This window comes from Pteropus vampyrus, unplaced genomic scaffold, assembly GCF_000151845.1.
Source record: "Pteropus vampyrus isolate Shadow unplaced genomic scaffold, Pvam_2.0 Scaffold4, whole genome shotgun sequence".
Taxonomy (NCBI): domain Eukaryota; kingdom Metazoa; phylum Chordata; class Mammalia; order Chiroptera; family Pteropodidae; genus Pteropus; species Pteropus vampyrus.
The window spans coordinates 3,449,011-3,469,939 of record NW_011888785.1 but is presented as its reverse complement, the minus strand read 5'-3'; the positions used below and the strand labels follow the sequence as shown (position 1 = coordinate 3,469,939).

General features: G+C 33.1%; 1 protein-coding gene across 1 annotated transcript in view; it reads left to right on the top strand.

The window, feature by feature from the left end:
• Positions 1 to 20,929, top strand: part of AHR (aryl hydrocarbon receptor) — a 37,843-nt gene that overhangs the window by 12,495 nt on the left and 4,419 nt on the right. Inside the window, exons 3-9 of the mRNA XM_011362803.2 lie at positions 13,235 to 13,338; positions 13,666 to 13,755; positions 15,867 to 15,990; positions 16,811 to 16,938; positions 18,666 to 18,868; positions 19,013 to 19,122; positions 19,663 to 19,804. Coding sequence (XP_011361105.1) covers positions 13,235 to 13,338; positions 13,666 to 13,755; positions 15,867 to 15,990; positions 16,811 to 16,938; positions 18,666 to 18,868; positions 19,013 to 19,122; positions 19,663 to 19,804 — 901 coding nt within the window. The remainder of the gene's footprint in view (positions 1 to 13,234; positions 13,339 to 13,665; positions 13,756 to 15,866; positions 15,991 to 16,810; positions 16,939 to 18,665; positions 18,869 to 19,012; positions 19,123 to 19,662; positions 19,805 to 20,929) is intronic.

Genomic DNA, 20,929 nt, shown 5'->3' with positions numbered 1-20,929 from the left:
GCTTTTTATGCAGTAGGGTAGGTGTGGCCAGAGAGTCTGTATTTTTAACAAGCTCTCAGATGATGCTGTTACTGCTGCCCTAGACACATTTACAGAAACTTGAATTTGCAACTTGTGTTTAGAATGTTGCAAAACAGTTACTTCCCTTTAGGATTACATTTGGATGGTTTGATGTGTTTAGTCTGAGCATCTTTTTGTTGTTGTTGTTTGCTGTATATTCTTTATTTTGGATAAAAGCTACATATGTTAATAGTTGTCACCTGGGTAATAATCACTGAGTTGAAGATAATAATTTCAGAGTTCATAGAAGACACTTAAATTTTCTCTGATCTGTGTTAAAAAAGTCTTTGAATTTTCAATTTACATCTATGCCAGACCCTTCATCTTCTAGGTGAGTTATGTGATCATCATTGGTGTATGTGTATTTTATCAGCTGTATAGTCATTTTACGATAAACCTGGGACTAGAACCCAGTTTTCCAGATTTCCTATGTTGTTTTTCCTCACCATGTCTCAGTTACTTCTCTTTTCTGGAAACCGTTTATATAGCAAAATCCTGTGGACTTTACCTAGATCCATGGTTCTTCAAGTATAGTTCCCAAACAACATTAGCATCACCTAGGAGCTGTGAAACATGCCAGATCTTGGGCCTCATTCTGCACCTATGGAATCATAAATTCTGCTAGTGGGGCTCGATTCACATTGAAGCTTAGGATCCTCTGTGGTCGATTGTAACCTCAAGGCCACAATTCCCACTTCGTGGAGTGCCGTCCTAACCCTCGGCATTCACCAGCTGTGCTTACTGCTTGATTTTGCGGGCAGGGGGGTGGGAGGGATGGCCCCATGACATGTAAGATGTGGTCTCCCTGCTTAGAGAGCTAACAGTCTGGGAACCAAGGAGGCATTACCCCTTCACTCTGGTAAAGATGTATTGATGTGAGTCATTTTGCCTTTTCGTTTCTTGCTGCTCTATAATATGAAGTCAAACTGTATATCTTAAAAAGAGGGGAAAATGTATGGGCTGTTCTCTGTTTAGAAGCAGTAGAGCAGAACTGAAGCTGCTTAGAGAGCGAGTAGCCAGTGTACCATTTAATACTGCTTTCTAGCTTCTGTGTGTGTGTGCGTAGCCAGTGTACCATTTAATACTGCTTTCTAGCTTCTGTGTGTGTGGTAACAACTATTAACATATGTAGCTTTTATCCAAATTTAGTGTATAAATTTATATACATATATATTTTTTCATGATTAGACATGTGTGTCTTGTTCAATATTTTAAGTAAAGGAGATCCCAAAGTCTACCCTATAAAGAATGTCATAGTTTAGCTGTGCTCATTATGGAGCTCTCATTAAAAGGTATTTTCTTAGCTTTTCATTGATGAGTTTATTTTTTATTACGGCTTGGTGTATTTGACAGTAGGATTTTATTATGCTATTTGCATCACTCCTTTATCAATTATATTATCTTGAATTTTAGTCTCCTTGCATTACCGGGTTTTAGGCTTCAGCGTGCATCAGAATTACCTGAAAAGCTTGTTAAAACACACATTCTAGGGCATGCCCCTTTTATGCCGATTCTACATAGATTCTATGTAGAACCCAGGAATCTGAAGTTTTATAAGCATCCTAGGTGAGTCTGAGGCAGTGATTTAACCTGGCCTTGATTATGCCCTAAATTACTTTTTAAAATAATTGTTTTCTTCAGAAAGACAAATTTAAATGTATAAAACTTTAAAAAGACTATAAACATGTTTGCTTGGGTTTCAGTGTAGTACATACCCTAAGCAGGTTCTTAGATTGTTCAATATAAGAACAGAGTGAGGTGGAAGGCAAAGGAAATAATCTGTAAAAAAAAAAAAAAAAAAAAGGTCCTGAAGTCTTGTCCAGACCACTAGTGTGTCTAGAGAGACAGTTCAGTCTTTTGAGAGAATAGAGACTAAAATTTTTAAAGTAATCCTTATCACCAGAAAGAAATACTAAATGCAAACAGGGAGACTTGGAGCGTGCTGACAGTGATTAGGACTCCTGTGTGCAGTTAAAACTACCACTAGGGAAACAGTCTAGCGAAGTCAGGGGAAGCTCTAAGTGAATAACAGGATGCAAACAGGGGGTGTGTGAATTCCTGCGGAAAGAACAATATAAACGAGTAATCATAAAATCTTGTTAGAAAGGAAACTCAAGTTTAACTGTAACAATAGATATTTTTCCAAGAAAATACATCTATTTATTGCAAGTTTAAATAATCCAACTTGGATGGATGGATCTTCTTAAAACTTTAGAGCCATGTATCTACTGCTTAAGCAATACTTAAGATTTTAAGTGCAACATCAATATTTATACATTTCTAATTAATTGAAACATTCTGAAATATAATTTGGAAGTGCTTGAACAAGACAGCCATTTTTCAGTTATGGTAAAGTTAGAAGCAGTTTCTTTGACACAAATTGAAATTATTTTATAGTTTTGTAATTCAGGATTGTGCTTTATTCTAAACACTGCAGGTGCTGAATTCAGAAAGAAGAAATGAGAAAAACATTTCTGTCCTCTAATAGCTTAAGGTTTGGTGTCTCAGAAACTGGCAAAAATAGTATGTGAAATCCTTTAAAAATGTACATATTAAATATTTATAATGCAGTATTTGGGGAGCATTTTCAAGAGAAGTAAAAAGATTAGAAGTTTTGTTATTTTGGTTTCAACTGAACAAATTGAGGAAATCTTTGTTTAATCCTTGAAAACTCCTGAACTACATATATTCTAGACAGTAAAGCTCAGAGAATTGTTTTTCAGTTTGTACCCTGTTTATGCTACAGACGAAGTAATCATTATAAAAATTAGTGCTTTGTTTCTGAGGAAGCATTTAAACATGCCATACATTGCCGATTTCTCTCTCTAGAATGGGAGTTCCTTGAGAATATTGTGTTTACTGATATATCTTAAACACTTAATGCCCCATGGTAGGCATTCAATAAATATTTGTTAATTTCATTAACTTATGTCTGAAAAAATGTAAAATTCATGTTGAATATTTTAGATGATGTGTTTAGAAATATATAATGGCTTGGTTTTAACATTAATTTTTTAGTAGTTCCAGATAATCTTCCTGTTAATAGCCAGTTTGCAATGATCAGTTATATCAATTATTTTATTCTCTATAAATATCCAGATAATAGAAATAATTTGTTGAATGGTGGCAGTAAGAAATTTTTTTACATGATCTCTGATTGGCTGGATCATACAGTGAAACACGTAGAAGTATTTAAGCACTCAAACGTCAAAGCTATGCACATCGTTTTCGGACTGACGAGTGTCAGCGTGCCCTTTCTCAGTGCTTTAATGCTGCCCTATGCGTTCTTCGGCCATACTCTTTGCTCCTTTGCCATCGCTTTGCATTTATCATCTCGTTCCTGGGCCACTGCCCCTTTTCTTCTTTGCTGGATGTTCCTTTTGTACCTCCCAGCAGTCTGGCAGTCTTGTTACATTTTTATTTTTGTCAATGTCGATGGGATGTACAAATAGGACTCTGGCTTTAAAAAAAAATCACTCCCTTTGTAAATTTGATAGATGAAAAATTCCAGAATAAGGTGACACTTTATTTTTTATTTCTGCATAAGAGACACATTAAGACATGTTTTAGAATTAGTCATATATTAATAACAGAAATAATAGATTAATTAAAATAGTAGAAACTGTTTAAGTTCTATTCAGTTTCTTCAGTAGCACTGCTCTTCTGTGTTAGCCTCTATTCTTCCTGCTTATTTTTATTTTTTAAAGACTTCTCTAAATTAGGTGTCTTTGAAATACTTCTGGAGAGCCTTTTCTGTTTTTAGCAAAGAGCAAAAATTCAAAATTGCTGTTTTCTGACATTGGCAATTAAACATGGTCAAGTGCAATTTTTACCTCTCAAGATAGATTAAATCAAACTAGCAGGGAGCCTGAGGACAGCTAAGTGATCAAGTGGAGCTATGACCTGACAAGTCATTGTGCGCTTACGTTCTGGAAATACAGATCAAAAGGGTCCCTAAAATCTAAAATTATGTTCACATTTTCCACCAAATTTCAGATTGTTAAGATGAAACTATTCTTTTTTAATTAAAAAAAAAAAAAGTGGAACATAAAAGGAAGAAACAGATCACAAAGTTAGTATTAAACTCAAATATCATGTTATCTCATGAGTATTAAACTCAGATATCAAATACGAGATGGAAAACATTTAATAAGTTTAACTTAATTACTGATCAATAATAGCTTCTTAAGGGAGACTAGGATTTGGGTGGTTTCAACCAAGTGTTTGAAATTGGTGGATGTGAAATTGCTTAATGTTTCCTCCTGTATTGTCTCAGTGCCAGAATCAAACAGTGGACACTGGGCTTGTGACCAGTCTGAATCTCAGTATAGTAATGTTTAATTCTTAGTAAGAGTAATGTCAGCATAGAAAAAAAATTGAATTAGATTTCATTATCACCTTTTAAAGTACTCATCATGTAAGTATCATGTTCAAATTCTTCTTTTTCACAGCAACCCTGAAAATTAAAAATTTGGGAATGACTAATCCATATTCTCTATTGAGATATGGATATCTAATGAGGTAAAAAGGCAGAAAGTTTTTTTTTCTATGAGACAATAGTAGAGGTTAATTCATGTAGTATTTGATAATTCAAAAAATATTCATAGTAAATCTTGCATATAATTTTTTTTTTTATAACCGAGATATTTAATTTGTGGAAAGAAAAACTTAGAAGGAAAAGATGATTTTTGTCCAGGTTACAATTAAGCCCAACAGAAATGAGTTTGGGTATCTGAATTTCTAATTCCAAAGTCCCGCATTTGCAGTTGTAGGGAATGGTGTTCTGGTTATTTTAAAAACTAGGTAATGGAGAGGAAAATCTGACTTGAATCATTATACATGCTTAAAGTAATTACCATTTTATAAAGTGTGAGTATATACTGGAATACTAAATCTCATGAAGTCTATAAATGCTCTGGGGGGAGAGGATGACAACTGTTAACTTACATTATGTGACGATCTAACATTTATTCAACCTCATTGTTCACCATGGATCTTTGTTGATTTTATTTTAAATTAAAAATTATATGTGCTGTCTTCTTAGTCTTCCCTTGGTAAATGCTTTAACAGTTCATTTCCAGTTCATTAGTTTTTTTTAAAGAGAGCTATTGTGTTTATTCATCTTTAGCTTGCATGTTTCTCTGGATTTCAGTCCCGTTCTGGTATCTGTGTAACGAGAACATTATCTTGAAAAACAAATACATGAGCATGTATAGATGCCAAGAATGAGCTTGAACAGCAAGCAGTAAAAATGAATTAAATAAAAAGCCTCTTTAAGGGTTGATGTTTTATAAAGTTTAACAGGTTTGTATCAGTTATTGTACAAAGTTCTTATAGACTATATTCCCTGTGCTGTACATTATATCCCTATGATTTTTTTTTATTTTATAATTGGAGTTTGTATCTCTTATTCTCCTCATTCTAGAAATGTTCAAAGTAGGCTTGTTTGCCTAAAAGATTAGGTAAATAAATCATCAAATAGTGTTCGGTTTCATTTACCCGTGGTATTATCTATCTTAGATAGAATGTAATTCAGCTGTGTATTTTTTCCCAGAATTCACATTCTAAAACATAAAACTGATTATAAAATTCATAACATTTTCCATAACTAAAATCATAAAATATGAAGATTCTTTTAAGTTTAATTTGTGAACTTTATTTAAGCAAATCCATGCAAATTGAAACATGAATGAATAAAAAGAATAGTAGAATGTTCTGATTGAGTCAGATGGAAGTGGCATTAAAATCTTGGCTCTTACATTTAATAATATGACCTCTTTAGATCAAGAATTTAATCTCTCTTTCTCACGTATTTTAATTCACAATATGAAATTCATTCAATTCTGAGTGTTTTTGTTTACTTTGACAAGTATTTTTTAAAAACCCAGTGACAAATACAGATCAAAAATTCAAACTGTAATTCAAACTGATTACATCCTTTATTATATGTTTTGCTTCTTTCCTGTCTCTTAAATTTAGTGCTCTAATGGGTATTTTCTTTGATTACTACCTAGTATTATATGACTCTAGGATCCTTAATTACTTGGCCATGAACAGGTCCAGTTGGTCATAAATTTATGCTTTCAGCTTTCTTTTTTAAGGATTCCTATTGGGGTAATATTAAAGCCAGCCAAATTTCAGCACTTTTCCCTTTTTTGTTTTTCCAAATATAGGTTTTAAATGTCTATAATGATGGGAGGGGGTTTGGGCGTGGGTAAAAGGGGGAAGGGATTAAGAAGTACAAATTAATAGTTGCAGAAGTCATGAGGATATAAAGTATAGCATAGGGAATATAGTCAATAATATTGTAATAACTGTGTATGGTGTCAGATGAGTACTAGATTTATCAGGGTGATCATAAGTTATAGAAATGTCTAATCACTATGCTGTACAGCAGAAACTAATATAATGTATGCCAATTGTAATTGAAAAAAAAACTATAAAAAATGTCTATAATCATTTGATTTTTTTTCCTAAGGCTTTGTGACCTGGTTAATGGAAATCAACATATTCATATTTCAGTTTTTCAGAGACTATATTCACATGTCATATAAAATTCCTATAAAGTCTATAAAAACATTACGATTAACTACTTTTATTTAATATAACATTTTATGTGTTTTCTTAAATCCTGCTTACAACCTTTTGACTTTTTGATCAGCCAGTTTTAGTCAGTAGCTTAAATTCATTTGTTCATAGCTGAGAATTGGATTTTGGAGTCATTGTAATATAGTTGGAATAATATTTTAAACTATTAAAATGAATAAAATATTCCAGGGGAGAGCATATAGAATAAGAGGAAATATACCAAAGATGAGGTATTTTTTACAGATGGATAGAAGTTGGAAGAAGGCAAATCTGTGTGTGGAATAAATATGAAACTATGCTAAGGTGATAATGAATTCACTTAAAGATACCTTTATTTGATGTTTCAAGTTCTTAAATTAGAGGGGCAAAGAGAAAATTACACCTGAAAGTATAAACAAAAATGAAATTAAAGTCCGTATAGAAAAATAATATTAGAGGAGGTAATTTCTGGTTCTTGGTTTTCCAAAAAAGCTATAAAAGCCATTCAGGTGTCAGCAGTGTGTGGGTGAGAGGGAGATAAGCAGTCAAATTGGATTGACTTAATGAACCTAACATTGTGTGTATTGAATTCTTTCAATTCCTTCTAGCTTTAGATCTGCCCACATGAAGTGGGAGTACCTTTTATGGTCTGTTTTACAGAATATTCCAGTGTCAGCTGGGTTCTCGATAGTGTCTAGTTTCAAGTATCTAGCTTCTGCGTTACGGAGTCAGCGTTCCTCTCTTTGTCTCAGCGTGGTAGAGGGAGACTGTGCTCTGCAACCAGAGCACCAGCAGCCAGGACATTGGAGAGTTCAGTTAGCTCATCTCCTAGCCTTACATGAGACTCTAACCTCACCGTTCCTTGTAGTCTTCATCTTAGCATGGACAGTAAGAACGCTTGCCTAACTGATGTTTTCAGTTTGTAGTGGATTTACCCTAAAAATAAGAGATTTATTAAGGAAATTTTATAATTAAAATTGTTATATAAATAATAATTATTCTTTGCAGCATACTGATAATTTTATCTTTTCCTAATAGAGAACTTTGTTATTGATTAGGCATAGAGGCCTTTAGGGACCTGGTATTAAGGTCATCTGAGAATCCCTTTGTTGAATTAATTTTGTATTTTGATTTAGAGATAGAAATTTGCTAATAAACTCTTTAGCCTTTTGATACAATATGTAATAATTTATTTCCCCATATCATTTTCTTTTTCAGAAGTGGCACACATTCAAATCTAGACACTTTGTTCATGAAAAAGTGACATAGCTTGCTTTGGGAAGGACATAAAGTAGGGACACAGTGTGCTTGCTACTGGCTTTATTTGTATACATATAACATTTTTTATTATTACCTCGTTTCAGCCTTAAATTATGTGCTTCTGTTTTCATCTTTATAAAATAGGGACTAGAGTTATTTCCCAAAGACTTTCATATTAATAAGTGTGCTTTTTAAGCAAATGAATAATTTTAGAAAATATGAGGAAATGAGATCCAGAACATTTACAAGTTATTTCCTAAATCCTGTTTTCATGTCACTGTTTCTCAAAATTTGGCACCTGGTCCTCAGCATCACTTGGAGACTTGTTAGCAATGCAGACCGGGACCCCAGCCTAGACCTGCTGAGTCCAGCAATGTGTTTTCATGTCCTTCCAGGTGATTCTTGTGGGACAAATTTGAGAATCACTACTGTAATCGATTAAATTCTGCCACTTACAGTGCAATTTGAATTCCACTCTTATATGTGTGGAAAGCAAAATGCAACTCATTCCCCACTGGAAAGGCAAATTAACTACTCTTGCTGGTTCCATTAATTCAGAGACCTAACATACAGCTATAGTAAAATTACATATAACTAAACGTAAAACTGGAAAAATGTTAAGTAATGTCTTCGGAAGTCAGTTTCCACTTAATTGAGAGTAGGAGTTGGTCTAACTTTTATGGACTTTTTCAGCTTCAGACTGATGTTTTTTTAGATTTGCTAAAAAGACAAGAACTGCCAGTTATGTAACTTATATTCATTCATAAAGATATAAATTGAAATTCACATTTAAAAACAGAATTTATTTTTTCTGCCTAGGAATTTCTAATGTATCACTATCATCAGAAGGTATTGAAAACTGTGTAGACCTAATCTTTGTCTCTTAAAAACTTAGAACATAACAGTTATAATTTTAGTTTGTTTCTTCTTTCCATAAAGGAGAGAACACTTCACTTACAAAAGAAAACTTCATATGTTGAAACGATATATCTGTGTTTTGCCCCAAAGTATATAGAAGAAACTCTTTAGGCAACTTAATACATTATTTGGAAATTATTTAGAAATACTCATTCATACCAGACTAAACTGGGGATATTTTCTTTATATTTAAGAAATATAGTACATTACTTAACCTTCATTTATAAAAGTTTATGTAGTTGGTTGAATTTTGTAATAAGTGATAGCTTTGCTCCCTTTTATGCTTATATCTGTGGGAATGGAATTAACTTTTCCTGCCAGAAGTAATAAAGGGGATGACAAATATTATTATAAAATAAATTGAATTTATATCAACAATTAGAGATTTAGAAGGCTTATGCTTTTCCCTGGCATGACACTTATCATGTCATCTTTCTGTTTAAATGCAAACTGTAATAACAAAGTACAAAATATAGTTCACCACATACCAGTATTTCTTCCCCATAAATTTCCCTCTTGAACAATTCTCAGCATGTATGTTTTTGAAGAGAAAATATTTGGCTTGTAGGGAGAAATGGAAATCTGAGCTTAAATGTATAAGGAAGAAAAGCACCATATTAGGAAATATGGATATGGTTAAATGCATGTGGGAATAAGACCCGAATCAGTCAGAAATATGCCAATTTGATAATGCTGTGATATATTTACACTTAAATTCTATCATCAATTAAATTTTTACTTATATAATTTCTTCATCAATCTCTCACTGAGGAAAGAGTTGAAATATTTTGACATTTTATTATCTTAGTATTCCACTGACTGCTCAAAGTCATATCCTTACCCTTTGGAAGGTGTGGTATTCCCACAGATGGGGAAGATTTTAACAAATATCTGTTCAGTACAGCATATGCTCCCCAAGTAGCAGAATCAGCTGGTGACTTTCATTCAGATACAACATTTTGTTTCTGTGAACTGGCACGGTATTTAATTCCAGGGGTACAGAGTTTAAAGTGTCCTATGTGTCCAAGTATAACAATTTATAATTTTTATAACAATTTACAGTTTTGAAGTACTTTATGTTGTAGATATATTGTAGGCACCATGGCAGTCCTATTAGATATTCATTAATGCTCCCTATTTGGAGATTAGAAAACAACTATTCCTGGTGTGCACTTTTAGTGTCAGCTTCCCATAGTTGTTAGAGAGTGTGTAAATCCATTATCTCTGTCCTGGACTGTCAGTTATAGATGCCAAGCGCTACGCAGGTAATCCATGTGTTATTTTAGCCCTCACAAGAATTTGTCTCTAGAAGTATCAGTGTCCTCATTTAAAGATAAGGAAACTAAAGGTCAAAGGTAGTTAGCATAGAGGGAGAAGTCTTGTCAGTGGTTAATAATAACTCACACGTAGGGTCAGGCTACCTAGGTTTTTATCTAGGCTCTACTACTTAGAACTCTGTGACTTTGGGAAAGTTTCTTAACTTCCCTAAGTTTCAGTTTCCAAATATATTGAAAATACAATAATTTCCATTCTCAGGACTATTACGAAGATTAAGATTTAATACATGGAAACTGCTTGGCATACAGTGTGTGCTCAGTATCACATACTGTTACTAAGGAAATTATTTAAGACCACTCAGACGCTTGCACTGGTGACAGTGCCCTAAGTCACCTTCTTACTCTTCTTTTACTTTCTAACCAAGGCAAGAAATGTGTACGCAAAAATGAGTAGCATTAATTAATATAGCTTCTAGTAATTTTGAGAGAGGTGGTAGGTATGAGATCAAGAAAGGACAAATTTCGTGGAAGGCAAAAAAAAAATAAATAATGGAAAGCAGTTCAGGTCGAGACATAAAAGAAGTTTCCTAAAAAGTAGCATTTTTTTTAGATGAGAATTGGGAGCGCACCCTTTCTGGACTCATTTTTGCACAGTATTTACTTATACCTTTTACTGATTATTAACCTCCAACACGAGAGCAACAGAAATACTTATTTTGGAAGAACCCTCCAGTGATTCTTCCCCAGAATACACCTGTCACTTCTCCTACTTAAGCAGTAGCTATACATATTAAATATTATCCTTCCAACATTTAGAATTGTAAGCATCGTTGTTTAGGAAGAGTTTGTTCTTTTTATTTTTTCTCTCCAAGTTCCTGTAATACTTTGATTAAATCCCATTCTGGTACTTAATATTTTTGACATTCTTTTCTAGTTTTTTATTTCCATAGTTTATATGCCCTACTTAAAGGCAGAGTCTGTCTAATGTCTAATTACATTGGCTAATATCCCTAATGCAAGGCCAGAAACAAATGGTAAATTACTTTGAGATGAATGGTCTCTTTCATTTCTTATTTAGCTTCTCAGTGGTCCAGTAACTCTAGTTGGAACTGACATCAATTCCATTGATTAAAAGTTAATTTTAAAAACGTTCCTAATGAGATAATTTGGACATTTTTAAGTTTGACACTGTTAATATCTGTTTTCAAGATTACTTTGCTTTAATGATAGAAGGGTTTTGATTTGGATATTACCATTTCGGTAGCAACTCTTACTGATATTTTGTATAACTCTTAAATCCTGCCTCATACTGGAGATTTTGGAAAGTAGTAGAGTGTAGTTAACCTTGATATTGTGAGGTTTTAATGCATTTAAGCAAATTTGGGCATTAGAAAGCAAGTATCAATAACAAAACTTACAGAATAGAAAGGCCTTCTGGTTTTCAATGAGAAAAAATTAAGCCTTTCCTTTGGTCTTAATTAACTGTTAGATCAATTAATTTACTTCACACTATTTTTTGGCCTAAGGATATCTGTTCTCTGGCCTTTTGAAATTGTTATATTCAGAGGCCAAGCTTTTGGCCTTTTTAAAAGAGGTATGTTTCAAATTCTGCAAAGGCAAGAACTTAACATAAGATTCCAGTGTAATACATGAACTTGATGACTTACCAGAATATATACTTCAAACATGAAAATGTTTTATATGTGATACTTTGTTCAGACTGAGAGAAAACCTGGTTTTTAGTAAGTCTCCAGCTTTTCGTCAAGCCCCATTATCTTTCTCGTGTAAAGATCTAATGAAATAAGTCTTAAAAGTAATATCAAAATCAGTTTTTTGTTTAATAGTTTCTATTATTTAAATATCTCTGGTTAAAAAGAGATCAGAAAAATGGAAAGATGATATAGTTGTATCTAAAACGTATACTTTATAACTAGGCAATGAATAAGTTTTAGGAAATATGGCTAATCATTCAAGCTACCATTTATTGAACTACTGCTGAGCTGCTATATGTCAAGAACTTCACACACATTCTCATTATTCTTCACAGAAATCCTGCAGGATGGTTGTTTGTTTTGTTTTTTTTCAGTTACCACTTCACATATTAGGATTCAGGCTGCAAGAGCTCACACACTTATTAAGTGGCAGAGCTGAGATTTCAACTTAATTCTGTCAAATACCAATGTTCACATGCTTTTAAATAAGATAATATTCGAGAGTACTTGGAAAAATTCTAAATAAGTAAATGGAAGGTATTATTTTTTAGCTGTGTTGCCTCCCATACTACCAGTGTGTGTACACACACACACACACACACACACACACACACACACACACACACACACACACACGAGTGAGGGGCATGGAAGATGAGGAGAGAAGAGCAGAGAAGGCATTAGAGCATGCTGCCTCCAACCACACCATCAGCTTTTCCTTCCTATGTATTATCCACAAACGGTTAGAAGACAGTAATAAAGGAGAAGCCACTTTACAAGATGTCAACTACCTAAGATAATAAAAATTAACGTGCAAATCTTTTTTGTGGACAGCTATAAAACACTTTGGTGGGACCAAAAATATAGACTTGAACAAATGGAAAAACATACGTGTACTTAGAATTATTCAGCATCATAAAGGCATTAATTCTCCATTAATTGAGTTACAAATTGAACATGAACCTAATAATAATACCAACAGTTTTTTACCCTAAAACTAGATAGGAGGTTTCTAAAATTAATGGAAATATATTTCCTAGTAAGGCAATGATTGACTCTCCTCACCACCACTAGCTCACTGATGTTTAGATAAATATATACAGATACTTAAATCATTTTTATAGATTATGTTCTAAGAACCTTATTCTCATAAGTGCATAGATAGGAATGAGAGAAGTGTTTATAGCGGTGACATGCAATTCTTTGAAACTCCTAAGTTATATGCCAAAAATACAGTGAACTGATCACAAATTATTTTTAAGAATCTGTCACCTGAGTTGGAAACCACTCATTGTCAAAGGGTGATTTAGTCGTAGTTCCAGTAAACACCTGTATTTGAAATTGTCTCGGTTTAGTGTATATAGGTTTTTCATCATAGCCATTTGAAATTGCTTATTTTTAAAAACTATACTGTATTATTGTTTCCCCCTTTTTTCATAGTTGCGTTAAAATCCTCCCCAGCTGACAGAAATGGAGTCCAGGATAACTGTAGAACAAAATTTGGAGAAAGCTTGAACTTCCAAGAAGGAGAACTCTTATTACAGGTAAATTTTAGTAAATGTAATTCCTTATAATTCGGATAACAATTGTAAATGGAGGATTAATCAGTCTTTTCATTATTTCCAGTTTTTTTAGAATTAAAATTCACTCAGTGTTTCATGCCACTTTCATCTGAACTGCAATGCTGGTGTAATGCTACATGTTATACTCTGTGGGTGTGGTATGTCTGTGTTTGTGAGGTATAATCATTTTAACCATTTTAGAGAGAAGATATTTTTTAGCGATGAAAATAGTAACCTTAATTGAAGTTAGTATTTATGAGTGACGATATTGTTATTTAGTCACATTACTAATAACTTCTTTCCTTGTAGGCTCTGAATGGCTTTGTGTTGGTTGTCACTACAGATGCTTTAGTCTTTTATGCATCCTCTACCATACAAGATTACCTGGGATTTCAGCAGGTAATTATATTTTCCTTGAGTCATTAAAAAAATTTTTTTTAATTAACTTTCTACTTTTTATGTATTATACTTTAGGGACACAGTTGATAATTTATATGTATAATATTACCGATTAAAACATGCTTGTAGAATAAAAATGATACATTTTCAGTTAATATATTTTTATACTGTTTACTATCTTATAATTTCCTTAAATGTTTATGAGATTCATAGATATTGTGTTTCTTCTTCTACTTATTATTAAGGAACTCTTATGTAAAAAAAACATTCAGGTAAGGGGCAGTAAGGGTTTGGATGGGGGCAGGTAAGAGAATATTTGCCATCTAATTAGTATGGATGTTGTAGGACATGATAACTATGAAATGAATGAGCTAATGGAAAGGTATGTGCAAAATACATTTAGTTCTGGTTTGTGCATGTTATGGAAGCTTTCCTGAAGGAAATGGTCTTTAAACAAACCTGAAGAAAATTTAGGATTCAGGTGGGTGGACAAGTGTGGAGGGAACACGGAATAAAAGACAAAAGTACCAAAAGCAGTAAACTCAGAATCCATAAAGGAGGTGAATGTGTCTGGTTTAGTGTTATTGAATGAATAGTGAAAACATAAGATATTTGACATATTCAAGGGACAACAGCATCAGGCATGATCTGAGAACAGTTGGTAGGTATACTTGAATGCTAGCTATACTTATGTATCAGTAGTTCCTAAATTCTAATGTGCATAAGATTCATCTGGAGAACTTGATAAACTTTCATAAAAACTTTAGGTCTTAACCTCGGATATTCTGATTTAGTAGATCAGAGTGGGGCCCATGAATTTGCATTTCTAACTAGCTTACAGGCAATGTCAAGGCCGCTGGTTTGAGTAACACTGTTTACCCTGTTGTATAAACTGAAGATTCATCTGTGATATATTCACAATGGAAATCACTAAAGGTTTTTGTTAAAGGAAGTGCGTATGCTCTAATCTATGTTTCAGAAGGTAACTTTGACAGTATGTGTAATGGCTGGCATAGATATGGTTTAATGCTAGAAGATTAAGTTTGTAGGGAGAGTTCACTAGACAGCTACAGTAGCAGATTCTGGCCACTGCCACAGTTTCTGAAGATGTTCCTGAAGATAATTTTGCCGACCCAGAGTTAGAATTGCTTTCAGACTTTTTTAAACTTTAAAGAAAATATATTAATGTTCATGGAAAAGCCTGTTTGAAACTTCATTACCTATTAATGATTATATGATAATGTGATTTCTAACAGTTAAGAAATCAGAGATATTTCTCAATCTTTTTTTGCTCACATGTACACATAGCCTTGCTGTTCTTTAAGAACACATTCATGTCTGACGTGGGTGGTGGTTTAGGCACCATTTCACTGCAAATTTTAACTCACTAGTGGGTAGTGAAGTTGATATAGTGGATCACCATCAACCATTCTTTTTAGTTGCTTAGAATAAAATAGATACACAATATTATCACACATATAAGGGTATTTTGTGAAACTTTTTTTTGTGTGTGTATATGCCACACATGTGATGAATGGGAAATGTATTCATTACCATGAGTTGCAGTAAAAAGGTTAGAAAAAAATGCTGATTTAAGGGCTAAGGACTCAGCACTGCAGTAAATGCTAAGAGGCAAGAGTGGAGGAAGGATTTTGATCTGTTAAAGGCATAATCCCATATTCTTATGGAGTCTGCTTGGAGTAGTTTAATCCAAAGAAAAGTATTAGAGAACAGTGAAGAAAATACATAATGAATACTATTACGCTTAGAGATGTCAAAGACAACTGAATGTCCATAGAAAGGTTTTTGTCAAAGGAGTAGAATTTAAAAGATTAAGTAGAACTTAATATATTACAGTTAAGGAACAGGGAGGTGACTTACTTGACTGAAAAACGTTCACGTAGGGAAATGATGGCAAATAACTTTGGCTTATCAGTTATAGTGCTAGACTCTTTCTGGCTTTTCCTTTCTTGGATGACTGAGAGCTTTGCAATCATTTTACATTCATCGCTACTAACAGGCATTCACTAATCTAGCTAAGTATTGAAATTAGTAACTCATATTTTAAAAATCAGTACTTTTGTCTTATTTCCTGTATCTTTTTTCCTTAGTCTGATGTCATACATCAGAGCGTGTATGAACTTATCCATACTGAAGACCGAGCTGAATTTCAGCGTCAGCTACACTGGGCATTAAACCCTTCGCAATGTACAGACTCTGGAAAAAGAATCGATGGTAGGAATGTTTACCAAAAGATAGCTTTGGTATTTTTAATGTAACTCTGTGAAAGGCAGAGAATATTTAGGGGCATAGAACTCCATGGTGAAAGAAAGTAGAAAAGAAGTGGAAAGTCATGTGTCTATAGCTGTAGGCCAGAGCCAGGTCACAAAGAGGCTGATGATCTAAGTAATTTAGATCATCTTAATTATTTTAATCCCCCAAAATGAATAATTTTATTATTTCATTTTATTTATTTCAGTTTTTATTTGTATTTTTATTTGATTTATATAATTTTTTGATATTAATCAAAAAAGAAATCTAAGGAATATTTTGACAGATAACAGCCATTGACGAATTTCAAGCAAAAAAGTATTGTCAGCCTCAGTAATATGTTTTATAAAAATAGCTCGCTGTTGTGAAAAATGAGAAGGAATATATAAGGTTAATACTAGAGCGTGTGTAAATTGTTCTGTGTTTACAAAGCACAAAAAAAGCAAACTAGTATATGCAAGTATAAAAAACTTCTCCATGTAAACTGTTTTCAGAAGTTCACGGAAATGTTACAAAGGAAAAAAATGGCATTGGAAATGTGAAGATTGTTGACAGTCATAGGTTAATAGAAATAGGTTAAAACAAAACCGAGTAGGTAAAGTTTTGTGATTTAAAAGTCATATTCAATAAGTTTTAATTTCTTTTCGTCAGCTGCTCTTCTGAAAAATCGTTATCTTTTTCTATTCCGAATACAGACTCCAATTTAGACATTAACACAGATTTTAGCTATCCAGTTAATTGTACAGCAAAATGGCAAGTAAATCTGTTGCTATTATTTCTACAGAAGTTAATGGCCTTCCACAGCCAGTGGTCTATCATAACCCAGACCAGCTTCCTCAAGAAAATTCTTTTATGGAGAGGTGCTTCATATGCCGACTAAGGTGTCTGCTGGATAATTCATCTGGTTTTCTGGTAGGTTGCAAAATCTTATGATCTTGGCCTTTACTGTTAATTTGTAGAAAGTAAAAAAGATTAAATGAAAGCAGTTGTCCTTGGTTATAGTTGAGTTCAGTTTTAAAAATCTTCTTTGATAATTTGATAAAGGAGAGTATTCTGATAATTTGATAAAGGAAAGTACATTTTTACAAATCATTAGTTTTCAGATTTTTGAATATTTTCTATAACTCAAAAACCCTATCCTTTAGGATGCATTTGCAAAGATTGAATGAAATAGCATAGAACCTTGTATTTTGCCTATTTTCTAGGACTTTTTAGGTATATGAGAACTACGTAGCCTTTCTTTAGTAGCAGAATGATTACCCTCTTTGGATTTAATGCCTACTAAACAAAAAATATGGCCTTTTCCACATGGCTAGGATAACTATAGAAAAACAGTTGTATATTCATGATTGCAGAATCATCATGTGGTATGAGATGCTGTTGTATAATCTCAACACCTGGGTCGGGAGCAGTTTAAGCAGGATACTGAGAGTGCAGGTGGTTTGTCCCTCGTAGCACTCAAGAAATAAATGCTCAAATAAGTTTGGAAGACAATCAGTTCTTAATTTAAATGGGGTTTTTTACTGCAGGACTTTTCAGAGCCTTTAGGAAAGAGTATTGTTATGCTGTGGTCCCCAGTGACGAGGATGATTTAACCCTTTCAGCTTAGGAGGCCTAGTCCCATTCATCTTAGAGCTGTTCATCAAATTGCAGTATTGAGCTTCCTCATCTGCCTCTCACATGGAGGAGGTGTGAAAACTTTTGTCAAACCTCTAGCCCTGATTTTTACTTACAAAATAAAGGGCACCATAGCTATCCCAAAGTGACCTCCCGATCAATAAAAAAGTTAGCACACTGCACCAGCACAGGAGAAACTACGAGTCATGTTGTATATTACTTTTGTGAATTATCGGGAATTTGAAAAAGATAACCACATCTTAAACATTAGCAAGCAATGGTTTTTTGTTTATTTCCAAAGATAATTTTGCTGAGCCAGAGTTAGAATTGCTCTGAGTTTTCTTAGTACTCATGATCAGTTAGTATCTATTTTCTGAGATTGATTCTGAGTATAGTTGGGTTTTTTCTTTCTTATAATGTTATCATATTGATATTAAAATCATCCCTTGGCCCGGTTATTACAAGCAACTAAATTGATAATGTTCATGCTTAAATTGTCTTAATTTCTTCTGTCTCCTAAAATTACTTTTTATCTTTACTTAGAGCTCTGCATTCTTTGTAATTTCATGATTCATTTTAGTGTTTTCATAAAATTGTAATTAATCTCTATATAAAAGACTACATTGAGCTATGGAATATAGCTAAGGTATGTTTGAAAATTAATATATACTTGATGACTTTATCAATATTCAGTCAGGAAATACAGAATGTGCAGTGTGCAAGGAGCTGTGCTAGGTGTGAATAATGGGGCAATTGCAAGCTTAAAAATGATACAGGAATTCTTCTTGTGACCATGAAGAAACCAGGAGTGGTTCACTTATCAGTCCCATTAGAATAGTCCTCATACTACCTTTTGAGATAATTTTAATAGGCTTCCTATTGAGAAGGGACAGAAAGTAGCAGTTGTCAGCCTTAGGAACTCTTATGGAATGACCAAGAACTTTAAATGTGGCCATGACTGAGCCTTTTAGAAAGGAATGATTTTAAACTGTTAATTTTAATGAACTTTATCTTTCTTTAAGGCAATGAATTTCCAAGGGAGGTTAAAATATCTTCATGGCCAGAACAAGAAAGGGAAAGATGGATCAATACTACCCCCTCAGTTAGCTTTGTTTGCAATAGCTACTCCACTTCAACCACCATCCATACTTGAAATCCGAACCAAAAATTTCATCTTTAGAACAAAACACAAACTAGACTTTACACCTACTGGTTGTGATGCCAAGTAAGTAAAACTTTTTTAGTTTTATTTCATCAAATATACATGTTGCAGCAGTTAAGTCTTTTGTAGCAAGTAAAACATATATATGGATTTATGTTGGTTACTTCATGTTAAATTTTATTCTTATTTTACTGTTTTTCTAAACAGAGGAAGACTTGTTTTAGGCTATACCGAAGCAGAGCTGTGTACGAAAGGATCAGGATATCAGTTTATTCATGCCGCTGACATGCTTTATTGTGCTGAGTATCATTTGCGGAGTAAGTTGTAGTTCCTTATGAATGTGTCTGAAAAATGGCATATACTCTAGAAGTTTATCCGGTTTCCTTAAACATATTATGTAATAATTTGAAACATACTACTCATTATCTGCTCTACAGCTGGCACATAGGAAAATAGTAGTTTAATTATAAAAATGACCATTTTGTCCCATGTTTTGTTCAGGAATTTTTTAATGGCATCATTAATTCATAAATCTGTTAATGTAGATTCTGCTTTGTATAGTAAAATATTAAGCTGTTGGAAGCATTTAGTATTTAAAGTGAACCTCACATTATACTCTCTATAATTTGTGTTACTAGAATTGTTAATCTTCTCTTTAACCTTTAAAATATATGTAGTCTGAAATAGGAAAAAATAACTCCGAAGAACTGTTTCCATGCATTTTAACATAGTGTGTTTAAAAGTTGTGAAGATGTTTATCATTTTGGGTGATAAATATGTCTGGAAACATGTCAGGGGGCTTTGTTTCAGAGATTTTCTTTAATATGTTGATTTTGGGTTTGATCATTTTATTTTAGTGATTAAGACTGGAGAGAGTGGCATAGTAGTTTTCAGGCTTCTTGCCAAAGGCAACCGGTGGACCTGGGTCCAGTCTAATGCTCGCTTGGTTTATAAAAATGGAAGACCAGATTATATCATTGCAACTCAGCGACCTCTAACGTAAGCATAAAGACTTAAAATGTTTTATTTTAATAACACTTTGGTTTATAAAATTATTCTTACATGAAAACTTAAAAATTCTAAGAATTTACTCTGCAAATAAAAATCAAAAAGTTAATATGTATAGATAGAAGGTGGCATAGGTTAAACATTGGGAAGATAGAATTGACAAACTTTATTGAACAACTAATATGTAGAGGTATGGAAAGAATGAATAATCAAAGAAAATGCCAGGGTTTTATCCTGGCTATATGCAGGAAAGATGAAAAGTTAGTGCCATCTGTAAAATATAGCAATGCTCTGTTTAGCATATGTTTTCTAGCAAGCAGTGATTTTTAAGTTCCTTATGTATTCCAGAAGTGAGTATTTTGTCAAATATTTGCATTAGAAATTTACTCTAGGGAATTGATTTTTGTATGTGGCTTAAGATAAGCATTAAATTTTTCCCCTCATCGCTATTAAAGCCCTATAATATTAATGCCTCTAGCCATACTTCTAGTGCCAATAAATTTTATATTTATATCTTAGGTTGTAGTAGGAAATTTTTGCACAAGAGAATTAAACATTCCAAGTCATCCATGATGAATGTATTAATGGATTAGGGTGCATTTTCAGATTAAAATGGAAGCTTATCTACTATGTTGCCAACTTAATAAAATTGGATATGTATATCAGATCGACCAGTAACATTTATTGGAAAGGCCATCTTTTCCCCACTGTACTGTAGTTTGATCAGATGATGGTGGTTCTGTTTCTGGACTCTTAAGTTCCATTGGTCTGGTTGTCTTTTTGTACTAACAGTACGTTGTCTTAATTACTCTGTCCAGAATAAGTCTTGATCTAAGTATATGCTCCCCATTTGAATTTTTGTCATCCATCAAGATTGCTTTGACTTTTTTTGACCCATTTATATTTTCATATACATTGTAGAAATCAGTTGTCAATTTCCCCCAGAAAAACTAATAGGATGACTGTAATCCCAGCATCTCATATGGGGTTACACTGAAATTATAGCTCATTTTGGAAAAATTAACATCTTTATAATACTTAATCTTCTAACCCATGAACATGGCAAATGTATATGGGTACATGGTTATGTATTTACCTATGTCTTTATCTCAATAA